This window comes from Pan paniscus, chromosome 21 (genome assembly GCF_029289425.2).
Source record: "Pan paniscus chromosome 21, NHGRI_mPanPan1-v2.0_pri, whole genome shotgun sequence".
NCBI lineage: Eukaryota > Metazoa > Chordata > Mammalia > Primates > Hominidae > Pan > Pan paniscus.
In genome coordinates, this window is record NC_073270.2 from 44,086,261 (window position 1) to 44,103,990 (window position 17,730).

General features: G+C 45.9%; 1 protein-coding gene across 2 annotated transcripts in view; it reads left to right on the forward strand.

The window, feature by feature from the left end:
* The window catches only part of LBP (lipopolysaccharide binding protein), a 32,898-nt gene extending 15,380 nt beyond the window's left edge, over positions 1-17,518 (forward strand). Inside the window, exons 6-15 of one of the 2 annotated variants that reach the window (XM_003825880.4) lie at positions 1,241-1,304; positions 4,496-4,587; positions 5,097-5,273; positions 7,288-7,347; positions 9,523-9,690; positions 11,260-11,327; positions 11,801-11,843; positions 13,592-13,655; positions 14,457-14,533; positions 17,130-17,518. In XM_003825880.4, the coding sequence (XP_003825928.2) occupies positions 1,241-1,304; positions 4,496-4,587; positions 5,097-5,273; positions 7,288-7,347; positions 9,523-9,690; positions 11,260-11,327; positions 11,801-11,843; positions 13,592-13,655; positions 14,457-14,533; positions 17,130-17,174 (858 nt within the window). In that variant the 3' untranslated portion in view covers positions 17,175-17,518. Of the gene's footprint in view, positions 1-1,240; positions 1,305-4,495; positions 4,588-5,096; positions 5,274-7,287; positions 7,348-9,522; positions 9,691-11,259; positions 11,328-11,800; positions 11,844-13,591; positions 13,656-14,456; positions 16,549-17,129 lie in introns of those variants that run through there. The other variant, XM_057300826.1, reaches the window with a different exon arrangement.
* The last annotated feature ends 212 nt before the right edge of the window (positions 17,519-17,730 follow it).

A 17,730-nucleotide genomic window follows, 5' to 3' on the forward strand; every position in this document is an offset into this window, starting at 1 on the left:
GCCTGTAATCCCAGCTACTTAGGAAGCTGAGGTAGGAGAGTCACTTGAACCTGGGAGGCAGAAGTTGCAGTGAGCTGAGATTGTGCCATTGCACTCTAGCCTAGATAACAAAACAAGACTGTGTCTCAAAAAAAAAAACAAACAAACCTCTTTTCTCAATGATATTGCATTAGTGTACATAATAAATAATTCGAGTGATTACAAAAGCAAGTACAGCAAACAGGTGGTAGGCTTTCATGTGGACCCCAGTAGGGCCCAGTTGGACTTTTCAAAGTCTATCCCAAGGCTGCATCATAAATAATTCGGGTGATGACAGTGGCAAGTACAGCCAACAAGTTTGGAAATGCACATTTCCTTCTCTTGAGAAGCAGGCCGCACAACTGGTGGCAATTGTGTGTGAGTAGCCTACAGACCCCAGCATTCAGTCTTCCAGGAGTACCAGCGGGAATGGGGAATACTGATCAGTCCAGCCAATCTGTTCAGGATGACCATTAAGAACTATCTACAGGCCGAATGTGGTGGCTCACGTCTGTAATCCCAGCACTTTGGGAGGCCAAGGCAGGTGGATCGCCTGAGGTCAGGAGTTCAAGACCAGCCTGGCCAACATGGTGAAACCCCGTCTCCACTAAATATATAACAATTAGCCGGGCGTGGTGGCACATGCCTGTAATCCCAGCTACTTGGGAGGCTGAGGCAGGAGAATCGCTTGAACCCAGGAGGCAGAGGTTCACCCAGGAGAGTGAGCCGAGATCACAACACTGCACTCCAGCCTGGCCAACAGGGCGAGACTCCATCTCAAAAAAAAAAAAAACAAAAAAACTATCTACATTAACTTTATGTTTATTTGTGTTTATTTCTAGTTAGTGGCTAGTTCTGCTATTAAACTCTAAATTCTGAGAGGCCAGGACCTCCCAAAGGAAAACTTTGTAATGGTGGAGTTTCAGGCACTGTCTCCAGCCAGTGCCCCCTCCTCCGGCTGTGTCAGTGACTCCCTAGCTCAGGTGTCCAGCCCTGGGACAGACTGAGAAGTCCAATTGGACCCTAGTGGAGTCCACATGGGGGCCTACATAATTTTATTGTTTGTATTTCCTTGGTACCTGGCTCATGACAAGCACTTATAAATATTTGTAAATCAGTGACCACTGAGCACACGTGTGGAATAATGTGACTGCAGTGATCAGCACGGGGCCAGACCAGAGCTGGGGAACTCACTCAGGCATTCTCTTCCCATGTTTTTCAGATTTGCGAAATGATCCAGAAATCAGTGTCCTCCAATCTACAGCCTTATCTCCAAACTCTGCCAGGTAGGACACCCCATCCACCCCGGGACACTTTTATTTCTGTTAATTTCTATAAGAGCACATATGTATCTTATAAAATAGTAAATGGGGCAAAAATATAGAAAGTAAAAATTAAGGGCCAGGCGCAGCGGCTCACGCCTGTAATCTCAGCAGTCTGGGAGGCCGAGGCAGGTGGATCACCTGAGGTCAGGAGTTCGAGACCAGCCTGGCCAACATGGTGAAACCCCGTCTCTACTAAAAATACAGAATTAGCCGGGCGTGGTGGCACATGCCTGTAATCGCAGCTACTCGGGAGGCTGAGGCGGGAGAATTGCTTGAACCCAGAAGGTGGAGGTTGCAGTGAGCCAAGATCACGCCATTGCACCCTACCCTGGGCAACAAAGACCGAAACTCTGTCTCAACAGAAAAAAAAAAAAAAGAAAGTAAAAATTAAAAGTTCATTTTTCTCCCCCACTTTTCTTCCAAGAAGTAACTTCTGTTTTGGGTGTATCTTTTCAGATATTTTCTTTGTATGTACAAATATAAATACATGTAAGCATATAAATAGACATTCATATATGTATTATTTTGTTCATGAATCTATGTGTATGTGCATAATTTTAAATATATATGTTCATATACACATAGTATAGGCATTGTTCCAGATTTCTTTTTTTTGAGATGGGGTCTCACTCTGTGTCCCAGGCTGGAGTGCAGTGGTGTGATCTCGGCTCACTGCAGCCTCAACCTCTTGAGCTCAAGTGATCCTCCTGCCTCAGCCACCTGAGTAGCTGGGACTACAGGTGCATGCCACCACACCCGGCTACTTTTTGTATTTTTTGTAGAGACAGGGTTTCTTTATGTTGCCCAGGCTGGTCTCGAACTCCTGGGCTCAAGTGATCTGCCCACCTCAGCCTCCCAAAGTACTGGGATGACAGGCACGAGCCACTGTGCCAGCTTGATTTCATTTTTAAAAACTTTTTATTGAAGTATATTTATAAAGAAAAGTGCTCAAATCATAAGTGTGCTGTTAAAGAGTTTTTACATGCATGTAACCAGCTCCCAACCGAGAAACAGAACACGGCTGGTTTTTCAGAGCCCCTGGTGTCCCCCTTGGTCACTGCCCAGCCCTCCAGGGTCACCACCATCCCAACTTCTACCAGCAAAGATTAGTTTTGCACTTTGCACGTGAATGGAATCAGACAATATTTTGAGTCTCTTTTCAAAAGCCAGAAGGCTTTCTTTGTTCAACTTTAAAATATGAGGTCAGGGCTGGGCGCGGTGGCTCACGCCTTTATTTTTTGTTTTTTTTGTTTTTTTTTTTTTTTGAGATGGAGTCTTGCTCTGTTGCCCAGGCTGGAGTGCAGTGGCGCAATCTCGGCTCACTGCAAGCTCCGCCTCGCGATTTCACGCCATTCTCCTCTCTCAGCCTCACGAGTAGCTGGGACTACAGGCGCCCGCCACCACGTCTGGCTAATTTTTTTTGTATTTTTAGTAGAGACGGGGTTTCACCATGTTAGCCAGGATGGTCTTGATCTCCTGACCTCATGATCCGCCCGCTCGGCCTCCCAAAGTGCTGGGATTACAGGCGTGAGCTCTCACTTAGGGAGAGGCGAGTGGATTACCCGAGGTCAGGAGTTCGAGATCAGCCCGGTCAACATGGTGAAACCCCGTCTCTACTAAAAATACAAAAATTAGCCAGGTGCCATGGTGGATGCCTGTAATCCCAGCTACTCGGGAGGCTGAGGCAGGAGAATCACTTGAACCTGGGAGGCGGAGTTTGCAGTGAGTTGAGATTGCGCTACTCCACTCCAGCCTGGGCAACAGAACGAGACTCTGTCTCAACAAAGAAAAAAAATAATAAATAATAAATAAACAAAATAAAATATGAGGTCAGGTCAGGCTTGGTGGTGCACACCTATAATCCCAGCACTTTGGGAGGCCAAGGAGGGAGTATCACTTCAGTTCAGGAGTTCAAGGCCAGCCCAGGCAACATGGCGAAACCCCATCTCTACAATAAATACAAAAATTAGCCAGGCATAGTGGTGTGTGCCTGTAGTCCCAGCTACTTGGGAGGCCAAGGTGGGAGGATCGCTTGAGCCCAGGAGGTCAAGGCAGCGGTGGGCTGAAATTGTGCCACTGCACTCCAGCCTGGGCCACAGAGTGAGATCCTATCTCAAAAAGAAATGAAATAAAATAAAACATGAGGTCCATGCATATTGTTGCATGCACCTGTAGTGTAGCTGGTTTATTCTCCTTGCTGCATAGTATATCACCACGTAGATGTTTCCCCATTTATTTGTCCATTCTACTGTTGAAGGCTATCTGGGGGGTGTTCAGTTTTAGGCCATTATCCGTAGTGCTGCTATAAATGTCCTAGTACCTATGGTCGCATGTCGTTGGGTATATATCTGGGAGTGAAATTGCAAGCTCATCATATCATGTGATATGCCCAGATTCAGCATTATAAGATCCTGCCAAACAGTTTTCCAAAGTGGTTGTAACAGACCTTATTTGTTAACAGCCGTGTAGTGTTCCATCACATGGATGTGTCTTCATTTATTTAATAAGTCCCCCACTGATGGACATTTAGGTGCTTTGCTGTCCCTTGCTATTGCCGACAGGGCTGCAGGGAGCCATCTACAAGTGGAGTCCCTGGATCCAGGGTGCACACATTAAGCTCGGAGGGGGAGACCCTGATAAATTATCTGAGATGTTCTCTGATGCCTTAGCTCCTAAGCCCCTATGCAGTTATTTGCTGACATCACCTTTACCAGAGGTCCAGGTCGGCAACCCAGTACTGGGACTTGGAACATTCATCCATTCAGGGTTTTGGAGGGGAGTGTCTGGGCCCTCTGGACATGCCATGCCTGACCTTCCTGGTTATTGGCTCAGCATTAAGCTCCAGGTGTGGCTGGAGAGGTGAAGCCTGGACTCATGGTGTGTGTGTATGTGTGTGTGTGTGTGTGTGTGTGTGCGCTTGTCTGGAAACTGCTTAGGCCCTAGGCTGAGCATACACCCCCACCATTGTTAACTCATCCAAGGGAATCCATGTAGTCTCTTTCTTGAAGAAGCAATTCTTTGCCTCAGGGCCGGGCTAGTAGGGGGATTCTGAAGAAAGTCACAGGGAATGTGAGTCAGCCAGAGCCCTTGCCCCTCCTCCAGCAGCTGAAAGTGTCATCTGGCCCCTAATTCTGGCCTGTCCTCGTTCACAGTTACAACAGAGATTGACAGTTTCGCCGGCATTGATTATAGCTTAGTGGAAGCCCCTCGGGCAACAGCCCAGATGCTGGAGGTGATGTTTAAGGTGAGGGTCCTGGGGCCGGGCTGCGTGGGTGAGGCTTTCCCTCAGGGTCAGCCATTCTTTGGGCAACCTGTCCCCCCAACTTCAGACCTGTCCTTATCCTCCCAGTGGTTCCCACTTTGTCAAGGGCCGGGTGATATGGAGTGGTGGGGAGTGTTTCCAGAGCTAGGATTCTCCCACGGCTGTCTTACACCTCTCAGGTCTTAACGCTTCCCTCCTCCTTCTTCCCCTACTTTGCCTTGCCCATCATGCAGAAAAGGCCAATCAGAGCGGGGCTTAGGGAGTGTAGATGGGCCTAGGGCATATAGAGGGGCTGGCCAGGACATCCTGTGGGTTAATATAGCAAAGCTTCTGGTGAGCTTTTCATTAAAAGACATAACACTGCCTTTAATGGTGGAGTTTCAGGCAGTGTTCCAGCCAGCGTCCCTTCATCGGACTGTGTAGGGGAATACCTAGCCCCTGCCCCACGATAGGCTTTGAAAAGTCCAATTGGACCCTATTTCCCTCTCCAGGGTGAAATCTTTCATCGTAACCACCGTTCCCCAGTCACCCTCCTTGCTCCAGTCATGAGCCTTCCTGAGGAACACAACAAAATGGTCTACTTTGCCATCTCGGATTATGTCTTCAACACGGCCAGCCTGGTTTATCATGAGGAAGGATATCTGAACTTCTCCATCACAGATGACATGGTGAGGATGGTGGCAAACAGGTCTCTCAAATGAACACATAACCTACCGCTCCTTCCTTCTTTCCTTTTCACCCCTGTTGACATCAGTCAAATAGTGAGTTGTAGCTAAGAGAAAAATCAACACCGAGAAAAATCAACACCAAGAAAAATATGTTAGCACAATCTCCCTTTTTACTTTGGCAACCAAGAAACTCAAAGCCAAAGTTCTTTCTCCCATGGCTGGGTGTGGTGGCTCATGCCTGTAATCCCAGCACTTTGGGAGCCTGAGGCGGGCGGATCACTTGAGGTCAGGAGCTTGAGACCAGCCTGGCCAACATGGCAAAAACCTGTCTCTACTAAAAATACAAAAGTTAGCCAGGTGTGGTGGTGTGCGCCTGTAATCCCAGCTACTTGGGAGGCTGAGGTGGGAGAATCGCTTGAACCCAGGAGGTGGAGGTTGCAGTGAGCCAAGATCGTGCCACTGCACTCCAGTCTGAGCAACAGAGTGAGACCCTGTCTCAAAAAAAAAAAAAAAAGCTCTTTCTCCCTTATAACAACTGTGGAAGACTTTGCAGCTTACTTCTCTGTGTTTTGCTTTTCTAGACCTGTTTACTAGTCTAGACTTGTTAGTCTAATTCATATTTTCTCTCATCCTGATGATTTCTGGAGGTTTATTAAAAAATATTTTAGTGAATGAGGCCGGGAAAGGTGGCTCATGCCTGTAATCCTCGCACTTTGGGAAGCCAAGGTGGGCGGATCACCTGAGGTCATAAGTTCAAGACCAGCCTGGCCAACATGGCAAAACCTCATCTCTACTAAAAATACAAAAATTAGCTGGGCATGGTGGCACATGCCTGTAGTTCCAGCTACATGGGAGGCTGAGGCAGGAGAATTGCTTGAGCCCAGGAGGCAGAGGTTGCAGTGAGCTGTGATCTCGCTACTTCACTGCAGCCTGGGCAACAGAGTGAGACTGCATCTCAAAAAAAAAAAAATATATATATATATATATATATTTATATGTGAATGAGGCAAGATAATACATGCACTGATAAATGCATATATTTTCAGAGAAAAGGAAATAAAGACCAAGTGAAAATAAAGCACAATTATAAAGACACTGAGCCCTTAAATTAATTTCTTTAACATCTCAAACCTGTCTGGGAGCTTCCTTGTAGCTAAAGTGAAAAAGATACATGATTTCATGATTCATGGTGAAAAGGAGAGACAGTCTTCCTCACACCCCCAAAACAACTGTTTCCAATGTGGCTTTGTATAAGGGAGACTGAATTTTATAGTGGATCTCACCTTTAATGGTTCTCCAGTTTATCTAATATTTCTGGGTTTCAAAAAGTTGTTTCTTGAAGCACTTCATAAAAGTTGAGGCCTCATGAATAATGTCAGGATGGTGGGAGAAACAGTGTGGTTCGGCTCGGACGGTCCAGCTTACCCTGGTATAAGTCAGGGGCCGTCTGGTAGATCGAGGGTCATTTTGTCCTTCTGATGGCCTCCTACACCTGCACAGGCCTTCGCTTCTGGCATCGTGTTTGGTTTACCCATCCTACTGCGGCACGGGCCTCTCTTTCAATGGGATGATAATAGCTATGTTTTATGGAGCACTCACCATGTGCTGGGCCTTGTGCTAGGATGTTCGTTTAGGCCTCACAGTGACTTGAAGGTGGGGACTATTGTTATCCCCATTTTATGGATAAGGAAGTTGAGGTTCAGGGAGATGGAAGGGCTGGCCTGAGATCACAAAGTCAGGACACAAACCGAAGTCTGTGTGACCGCAAACCTCACCCTCGCAGACCCTCTGAGTGGGAGCCACACATCAGCCGCCCCCCGGGGAGAGCAGGCAGGATGCTGAAGTCCCATGTGCTCTCCTTGGGTGAATGCAGGACAGGCATCTCCTCCCTGCCAGGGTAACCCAGGCTGTGGAGAAGCGACAGTCTTGCACATCCCCCTGTCTCCCCAATCTTCTTTAGACCTTCAGCTCCAGCGGGAGCACCCTAAAACTTCTTCGTGTCTCTTTGCTGCAGATACCGCCTGACTCTAATATCCGACTGACCACCAAGTCCTTCCGACCCTTCGTCCCACGGGTAAGGAGTCCCTTAGTTCCCCATGAGTGCAGACCGAGCCTACTAGACTCCAGAGGTTTCTCTTTAAAACCTCTGCATCTCTCAGCTTGACCGAGAGTGAGAAGGCCGGGATGAGACTCCCACTGAAGGCTGGGGTGCTGCTCCCTTCAAAGCCTAAATAACAGAGGCCAAGCCCCATATCTTGTGGGACCACAGCTTGTCCAATCTTTTATTGGTGTTATCTAAGAATCCCAAAGAATGCTGGCATAGTCCATAAAATGTACCCTAATGAACAGCAGCTAACAATTACAGGGGGCTTCCTAGGTGCCAGGCATGTTCTTGGTTCTTTAAAAAATTATTTTTTGGCCAGGCATGGTGGCTCATGCCTGTAATCCCAGCATTGTGGGTGGCCAAGGTGGGTGGATTGCTTGAGTCCAGGAGTTCAAGACCAGCCTGAGCAACATGACGAAACCCCATCTCTTTTTGTATTTTTGTAAAAAATACAAAAATTAGCCAAGCGTAGCGGCACATAGCTATAGTCCCAGCCACTGGGGAGGCTGAGGTGGGAAGATCACCTGAGGCTGCGAGGTTGAGGCTGCAGTGAGCTGTGGTTGCACCACTGCACTCCAGCCTGGGCAACAGAGTGAGACCCTGTCTCAAAAAAAATTATTTAAAATATTAGTTTTTGAATGGGAAATAAATTCTCAAGGTTCAACATTCAAAAGATCTAGAAGGTTATAGAGTGGAAAGTCTCACATCCACTCCTATTCCCTAACCACCCAGTTCCCATCTCAAGTTTGCCAATATTACCAGATTATACATATCTTTCTGATGATATTCTATGTATATACAGGTTCAGTATCTCTTATCTGAAATGCTTGGAAAAGCAACTCTGCCTACCTTCTTAGTGAAGCATTTTACCCCCTCAGCCTTCCAAATGTCTCCCTTCTAGAAGAGGATGTAGGTTTTACATATACATAACCAAAAGCTTCATGGGAGTACTGTTTTTCCACAAATAGCCTCCTAAAAAGGAAGAGTCTTGCCCCAAATTAAACTCTGTACCTATCTCTAGTACACAGAAAATTAAGAGCACTTTTGAAATGGTGGAATCTAGGGCTGGTCGTGGTGGCTCACGCCTATAATCCTAGCACTCTGGGAGGCCAAAGTGGGAGGATAGCTTGAGGCCAGGAGTTCAAGACCAACCTGGACAACATAGCAAAACCCTGTCTCTGTTTTAGAAAGAAAAGTTAAAAAAAAAAAAGAAAGGAAGAAATGTTCTGTGGAATATCATATTAAAAGAGTAATAAGAGAAAATTAAATATTTTTTTAAAAAAAGAAATGGTGGGATCCAGCTGTGTCATATTTCGAAAACACTGGCATCTGACCTCAGCATGCCCAATTAGCAGAATGTGATGAGGGGATGGAGAAACCTCGGGAGAGGTAGGGAGGTTGAAAAAATGGGCCCAACTTTTCTGGAGGACAATTTGGCAATACCTGCCGAAAGTTTTAAAAGCATTGCTGGCCAGGTGCGGTGGCTCACACCTGTAATCCCAGCACTTTGGGAGGCTGAGGCGGGCAGATCACCTGAGGTCAGGAGTTCAAGACCAGCCTGGCCAACATGGTGAAACCCCGTCTCTACTAAAAATACAAAATTAGCCGGGTGTGGTGGTGCACACCTGTAATCCCAGCTACTTGGGAGGCTGCGGAAGGAGAATCGCTTGAACCCCAGAGGCAGAGGTTGCAGTGAGCTGAGATGGCACCATTGAACTCCAGCCTGGGTGACAAGAGCAAAACTCCATCTCAAAAAACAAAACAAAAAAGAAAGCATTGCTGTCCTTCAACCCAGCAACTCCACCTCTAGGAATGTTTTCCTGAAAAGAATAGCCAAGAGTACTCACAGGAGGTGGTCATTATAATGGCAAAACCCTGGAGACAACTTGATGCCCAATAGAGTTTAATCCATCGCAGGACCCATACATAACGAAATACAACACAGCCGTGAAATAGATGGTGCAGACTCTGTGTCTGACATGGAGAGATGGCCAGTTTTGCCACTAGGAGAAAAATGCACAGAGAATTTTGTTGGAAATAAAATCAATCGAAAGCAACTTCCAGCTTTATCTGACTCCCTCAGGCCTCTCCTGGCAGACTTGTATATTTTCTTCTCTTGATGTAATCTCCTAATTCTGCTCCCAGTTAGCCAGGCTCTACCCCAACATGAACCTGGAACTCCAGGGATCAGTGCCCTCTGCTCCGCTCCTGAACTTCAGCCCTGGGAATCTGTCTGTGGACCCCTATATGGAGATAGATGCCTTTGTGCTCCTGCCCAGCTCCAGCAAGGAGCTTGTCTTCCGGCTCAGTGTGGTAAGGTTCAGAGCCTTTGCAAATGCTGTTCCCTTTTCCCCCACATGCTTTTCTCCCCACTCACCACCTGGGTAATTCCTCCAGGTCTCAACTTAAATATTACTTCCCGAGAGAGGGCTTTCTTGCTGGCCCTTACCCCCAATCTACCTTATGCTCCTTGCCACTTTTTCTTGTAACACCCCATTATCTTTCTTCTCAGAGTTTACTACAAAGATACTTTGTAGCTGTCTGCAGGTGTATTTGTTTAATGCATGTATCTCTCACTATGTGAGTCTGGGCTATTGTGGGGGGAAAGGTATACAGGTGTTTGTCTATTTGCTCTGTTCTTTGTCTATATTTGACCTTGGAAGACTACATTTCCCAAGCTTCTTTGCACTTTGATTTCCACCCAGGTCAACCAATGGGAGGTACTGTCAGGAGAATGATGGCGGGGAGGAAGGATGAAGCCAGAGTACTATTTCCTCTTTCTTTGCCACGGCAGAGGCTCTGGCTGTGACTATGTCTCCTAATGGTGACTTCCGTAATTCCACCTCCACTCTTTGTTCCTCTAGTCCTGGGGTGGATACAGCCTCCTGTCTCTGGATAATCTCTGGGTGGCCTCACCAACGCTTTACTAGCTTCTCAACAATTCCATCACTTGTATAACCAATTCCCTGTATTAAATTCCCTCTGCGTTAAACATTGAGAGTCAGTTTTCCTTTTTTGATGGACTCTGTCTAATAGGGAAGGGATGTTGGGTCCTTTGGGGGCCTTGCTCCCTGGATGGGGAACTCTGCTGTCTTGTTTCTTGACTTTTGAAATCAACAGGTCAAATCTCTACCAGGGTAATTCTTCCTAGAGGCTATATCTGCAATTTAATATTGTTGTTATTGTTATCAAAAGTGTCATTATTAATATATTTTAAATTAAAATGTAATTTACTGTCTGGGTGTGGTGGCTCACATCTGTAATCTCAGCACTTTGGGAGGTCAAGGCAGGAGAATCACACAAGGCCAGGAGTTTGAGAGCAGCCTGGGCAACATAGCAAGACTCCATTGCTACAAAAAAGAAAAAACAAATAGCCAGGCCTGGTGGCATGCACCTGTAGTCCTATCTACTCAGGGGTTTGATGTGGGAGGATCGCTTGAGCCCAGGAGAGTGAGGCTGCAGTGAGCCATGATTGCACCACTGCACTCCAGCTGGGCGACAGACAGAGACTCCATCTCTAAAATAATAATAATAATTTATTATTGTTGTTACTAGGGCTGAATCTTGACCTGAGATAACTAGAAATGATCCTTTTTTAGAGCTTTCCAAGGGTAGGTACTCTATACCTTCTCTTAGTAGTCTGTTCAAAGTTTAACTGCTATCATAAACAACAATTTCAAGTAAAAATGTTCAAGTCCAAGTTCAAATATTGTTTGAGCACCTACAGTGAGCCTTCTGGGAGTCTATGATCTAGTGGGCAAATTTCCTGCTTTAGCGCATTGAGCTGTTTGTTGAGAGGAGACAGTTGGTCCCTCGTCATCATCCTTCCTATACATACAACCTTCATCACTTACACCTGCTTCCTTCTTCTGGCATTTCCAGGCCACTAATGTGTCCGCCATCTTGACCTTCAATACCAGCAAGATCACTGGGTTCCTGAAGCCAGGAAAGTAAGTTGGCCTCCTACCTACATGGGGGTGCCCAGCTGGACTCCATCTGTATGCTGTAGCTGCTTCTCTGTAGCTGGTGGGAGGGGGGGCACCATTTGGAAAGGACACTTACATTTCACCCCAATTGGTCCAATTCTTCTGCCCCACTGGTCCTGCCCCCACAAATCTCAAATTGTTAAAGAATTCACTAAGACTGTTACTTCTTAATGTATGAATTTTAGACGCCAGCTATATTAACTTCCTGAAATGATAAAGAGTGAGCTTTTTGACACTATCTCATCTGCCCTGTGACAGTCTTCCCGATATCATTGTATCACTGCTTTTAGTTCCTTAGTCATCTTTTCCACTCCTGCTCCCGCCCTACCTTTGGCCCTGTGCCTTCTCAAGCTCATCCTTTCTCGCTTCTGGGGACCCCCGCATTGCTTAAACTTGCATAAAGCCCACACCTTTTAATCTTCTCTGATTCATTACAGGGTAAAAGTGGAACTGAAAGAATCCAAAGTTGGACTATTCAATGTAAGTTGTTTTTATTGATGACATGATTAGAATGTTAATTAATTTGGGGTGTTTCCTAAGCAATTGCTATGGCACCTATAATAGGAAATACAAAAGGAGAAGAGTTGATTTTTTGCCCTGCAGAAGTGTAAAACGTCTCGAAAACACAAGACATAGGGCCAAGGAACAGTTGTATCCTAATATAAAACAATATATAATTAAGTCATCTACTGAACAGAATTCTCTTAACTGCAAGAGACAGAAAGCCAATTGAAATCGTCTTAAGCAAAGAGGAGAAATATATAGGATTATATAATTGAAAAGCAAAAATAAACGAAAAAACTAAGACCAGAGGTTTCAGGCATAGCTGAATCCAGGTGTTCTAATTAGTGCATCAAGACTCTCTCTCCATCTCTCTGTTCTGTTTTCATTTGTGTTAGCTTCACTCTCAGGCAGGCTCTTCCAATGGTAGCAAGCCCCAGAGTTTCCTACAGTTTCAGTTTTTTAAAAAATTTACACACACACACACAAAATCTCTGTGCTAGCTCTCATTGGACTAATCTTAGGCACCCAGTCTTAAGCCAAGCACTGTGGCCAGAAGTCAGCCCAGCATGGATCTCATCTACACTCCAGGAGGCAGGATTTGCAGTCAGCTATATCCAAAGCACATGGACCAAGACTGGCAAGGAGGGTTGTTCCCTGGGGGAAAATAGACTCCGTTATCAAAACAAGAGGGATTGAGTGCTGAGCAGGTAAATCCAAGAAGTGATTTCCACAAGGTAGAAAAAGTGGTGAAGTAGACGGCCCCAAATAAAAGGAGGAAAGAGAACGTGAAAATCAGTGTGGGCCAAAGTTATGGAGAAGAGCTTTCTGGAAAGAGGGAAGGAGGAGCTGGGTAGACTTTAATGTGTAGTCGTTGGCTTCTCTTTTACCATTCCATGATGCTGGCCTCCACTGACCACCTCCACCTGTGCCCTGCCTCCCAGACTTTCCCGAAGCACTTATGAAGTGGAAACAAACACAGAGGCGGTGGGGAGAGACGCAGGGACCCTGAGGCTAACTCCTTTCAGAGAATAAAGGGTGGAGTGAATAATGGTGCACTCATATTGTATCTGTGCGTGTTTACTGCAAAGTAAAACATTCAAGTGAGAAGTTTCACAAAAATCCATCCTGTCGGGTTTTCAGAGCATGAAATGTAAAAACAAAAACTACAGACTCAGATACATTTAGATTCGAATCCTGATGCTGCTGCCCAGTTTGTAGTAAGTCCCTTTCATTCTGTAGGCCTCAGTTCCCCGATATATGGAATAGGGACATTAATATGAACTTTGAGGGGTTGTTGTGAAGATTGAATCAGACATGCACGTAAAGCTCTGAGCTCTCTGCTTGGCATATAGTGGGGGTTAGAAGTTGTGTTTCATGATTTTGGTAGAGAAGCTTATTTTGTTTTTATTAAATTTTTAAAATTATGTAGGTAGTTCAGGAAAAACATTCTCACTGTAAATAAAACCGATACTAAAGATAAGGCTAAGGACATGTCAAATGTTGATGTTCTTCCTTTAGAGGAAAGACTGTCGGGTGTGTAACTTTCCAAAATTTTTCTATTCACTTGCATACCAAATGCTCATCTCAAAAGAGTTTTATCTTATAAAATAGTAGCATGATGTAATACTAGTTTGTTTTTTCCAAGCGTTTTGCTATGTTGGCACACACAGAACCACCGTGTGGCCCTGTGGCGATGTAAATATATCTCTCCTGTTCTCCTCCAGGCAGAGCTGTTGGAAGCGCTCCTCAACTATTACATCCTTAACACCCTCTACCCCAAGTTCAATGGTAAGAATCACTGTGGATTTTTCCAAGTCAAAAGTGAACACTGCTGTCTGGAGGAAAGAGAGTTGGACTTGGAAAACAGGGCTCTCCTGGGGGCTGTATGACCGTGGGCAAGTCACTTCTCTCTGAGCTTAGTGACCTGCCTGTGACATGGGATCGTTGAAGTTGGCCTCATCTCCCTCCAGGGCTCTAATGAGGGTTGGGGGCTGGGACAGCTCTTTGGAGCACGGGAAACCTCCTTATAAGCGGGACAGAGGGACACATGGAAGTGCCCCACATCCTGAAGAGGCAGGTCAAAGACTGAGGACCAAGTTAATATAGAAGGCACAAGGCAGCCGCCTCTGAACTCACATCTCCCAGTCAATTGCCCAACTGCCTAGTCAAAAAAGAAAGCAAAAAACTTAAATCCTGTTTCCATGAAGCTTTGCTTCTTTTGGCTGCAACAGAGAACAGGATGGGCAAAGGGCAGGGAGTGGAACGCCCTGTTCTTTATCTTATCATGAATGTGTGCTTCCTCCAGACAGCACCATGCCTGATAGCTTAGGCTCCCAAGTCAGCCTCCCTGGGTTTAAATCTCCTTTCTGACACTTCCTGTGTGACCTAGAATAAGTTACTTGGCCGCTCTGTGCCTCAGTTTCCTTATCTGTAAAATGGAAAGAATAATCACACCTACCTCATAGTCTTGGAAATCACTAAATGGGAATATACTGAATATAGAGTTTGCAGAGAACATTTTCGGTAAAAATCTGTCTCTAATTATTATTTATTCACCAATCTCTTTCAATGTTGTGCTTCAACCTCCAGATAAGTTGGCCGAAGGCTTCCCCCTTCCTCTGCTGAAGCGTGTTCAGCTCTACGACCTTGGGCTGCAGATCCATAAGGTCGGTGGGTTCAGGGGGGCTCTGAGGATGTGTGAGGGAGGAGGTGGTTTGCATGCTAGCTTTGGGGCCATGATTCATGGGTGACACCCAGCCCAGCCCTGCAGCTGGGAAAGTCTGGCCAGGGGCAGGACGGGTGCTCCTGGGCCTTGCCATATGCCACAAAGCCATCCACATGTCCTTCAGAAGTGGCACCTCTGCTGGTGCAGGTGGCATTTGACACAGCCCTATGCCACCACCACATCCCATCCCTACCATGAGGGGCCTGAGGGAAGCTCAAGACCAGCTCGTTTTGAAAATACTGCAGGCCGGGTGCAGTGGCTCACGCCTGTAATCCCAGCACTTTGGGAGGCTGGGGCGGGCAGATCACGAGGTCAGGAGTTTGAGACCAGCCTGGCCAACATGGTGAAACCCCGTCTCTATTAAAAATACAAAAATTAGCTGGACATGGTGGCAGGTGCCTGTAATCCCAGCTACTCAGGAGGCTGAGGCAGGAGAATTGCTTGAATCCAGGAGGTGAAGGTTGCAGTGAGCCGAGATCACGCCACTGCACTCCAGCCTGGGCAACAGAGCAACACTCCGTCAAAAAAAAAAAAGAAAGAAAATACTGTAAGTCCTAGACATAGCATTAGGTCAGGTTCTGAAAGTCATTTGTAAGTTTTAAGCTTTTCTTCTAAATTTTAAGGTTGAAGATCTTTATTATAAATACCTGTTTGGCATGCCTCCCCATTTAAACAAGTATTACAACCATATATACTTTTTTTTTTTTTTTTTGAGACAGAGTCTGGCTCTGTCACCCAGGCTGGAGTGCAGTGGTGCGATCTTGGCTTACTGCAACCTCTGCCTCCCAGGTTCAAGAGATTCTTGAGCCTGAGCCTCTGGAGTGGCTGGAACTAGAGGCTCCCGCCACCACTCCCAGCTAATTTTTTTTTTTTTTTTTTTTTTTGATAGAGACAAGGTTTCACAGTGCTGGCCAGGCTGGTCTCAAACTCCTGGCCTCAAGTCATATGCTCACCTCAGCCTCCCAAAGTGCTGGGATTACAGGCATGAGCCACCATATACAGCCAACACTATATATGTTTACAAAAATTATTCATAAACCTATTGCTCCACTACAAGCACAGTTTGAATTTTGGTGTACTTCTAGTGCTTTTTGTTTTAAGGGTTTTTTTTTTTAAGTTTGTTTGTTTGTTTTGCACAGTTGCATTACTAGTGCTCATACCTGTTTTCTTTCTTTCCCTTTTTTTTTTAAACTTAAAAAAAATTTTTTTTTAGGCCAGGAGCAGTGGTTCATGCCTGTAACCCCAGCACTTTGGGAGGCCAAGGCGGGCAGATCATGAGGTCAAAAGTTTGAGACCAGCCTGGCCAACATGGTGAAACCCCATCTCTACTAAAAATACAAAAATTAGCTGGGCATGGTGGTGCGCACCTGTAATCCCAGCTACTCAGGAGGCTGAGGCAGGAGAATGGCTTGAACACGGGAGGCAGAGGTTGCAGTGAGCTGAGATCATGCCACTGCACTCCAGCCTGGGCGACAGAGCAAGACTCCATCTCAAAAGAAAAAAAAAAATTAACTTAAGGTTCTTTTTAAAGCTTAACTTAAAAACTATTATAATATCAAGTGAAATAGTGAAAAACTATTTTCATTATTCAAACTATTATTCTGACCAAGCATTTTGTGGTCTATCTGTGCTTCCAATTTTCAGGTTATCTTTTGAGGTGAGATGAACTGGGTTGGCAGACTCATTAGCAGGAGGGGGATGCTGCGCTGTGCCTGGTACATTGTTAACATCAGAAAATAATAGCCATTAAAGGGAATGAAGGGCAGGGGGGATGATTAGGGACCTAAAAACACTGGCCAACTGTTCTATCTAAAAAACAAATGTCGAAAGCCCTTTTGGGCTCTGAGATACTCAGCACTTAACTGCTCTTGAGCATTTATAAGTAGTCAGACAGATCGTTGTTCAAAGCAAAGATTGAGTGACAGTTCATACCATCGGCCTCAGTTTTCTCCTCTGTAAAACGGGACATAACCGAAATGTCAGTGGGCTTTTGTGATGATTTAGAGGGCAAGTATGATAGCTTCTAGCTCAATGTTTGACATGTGGAAAGTAATTAGATTTATTATATATTATAATATTCATTAGAATTTTGAGGTCAACTCTGCCCATGTGTCTAACCGTCTAAAACAAAGGATGGATCACTGTGGGAAAGAACTGAACTTGGCCTTCGGTTCAGAATTCCTGCCCCTCTGGGTGATGGAAACGTAAGAAGAGCAGGAGAGTACACCCTAGCAGTTCACAATTTTTCGTTATTTGCCAAAGAGAGAAAATTTAGGCGACGCAAAGGACACTTAGAGGCCTGCCGGGCAGCAGCAGCTCGGGGAATGACAGATCGATCTCTACCTTGGAGAAGGCAGCTGGGAAGAGCTGTGCTTTACGGAGAGCTTGGGGACTGAGGCACACTCGCAATTTATGCACCGACCTGGATTCTGGCAGAGCTTGTGTTTCATGAGACGTGGGCTCCCTTTCAATCGCAGATGCATCTTTTTGGAGTAGAGGATGCTCTTTACCATCCTGTCCTGTCCTGTTTTTCCTAGGACTTCCTGTTCTTGGGTGCCAATGTCCAATACATGAGAGTTTGAGGACAAGAAAGATGAAGCTTGGAGGTCACAGCTGGATCTGCTTGTTGCATTTCCAGCTGTGCAGCACGTCTCAGAGATTCTTGAAGAATGAAGACATTTCTGCTCTCAGCTCCGGGGGTGAGGTGTGCCTGGCCTCTGCCTCCACCCTCCTCCTCTTCACCAGGTGCATGCATGCCCTCTCTGAGTCTGGACTTTGCTTCCCCTCCAGGAGGGACCACCCTCCCCGACTGGCCTGGGATATCTTTACAAGCAGGCACTGTATTTTTTTATTCGCCATCTCATCCTCATGCCTAGCAGAGTGCTGGCACTTAGTAGGTCCTCAATAAATATTTATTAAATGATGAGATGATGGAATCACCTGGTATTCTAGCTGAGCCTCATCACTGCCTGCCCTCTTCTGATCTCAGGGGTCTTTGGATAGTCAGCCACATCTATGGTCTCCAAGGCCCCTTTCTCATTGCCGCTGCTATGGGAGCCTCAATGAGAGAACCAGGGATTCTGTACATCACTTAGCCCTGGATCTGGCACTGGTGCTCCGTCTCTAAGGCCCTTGTCC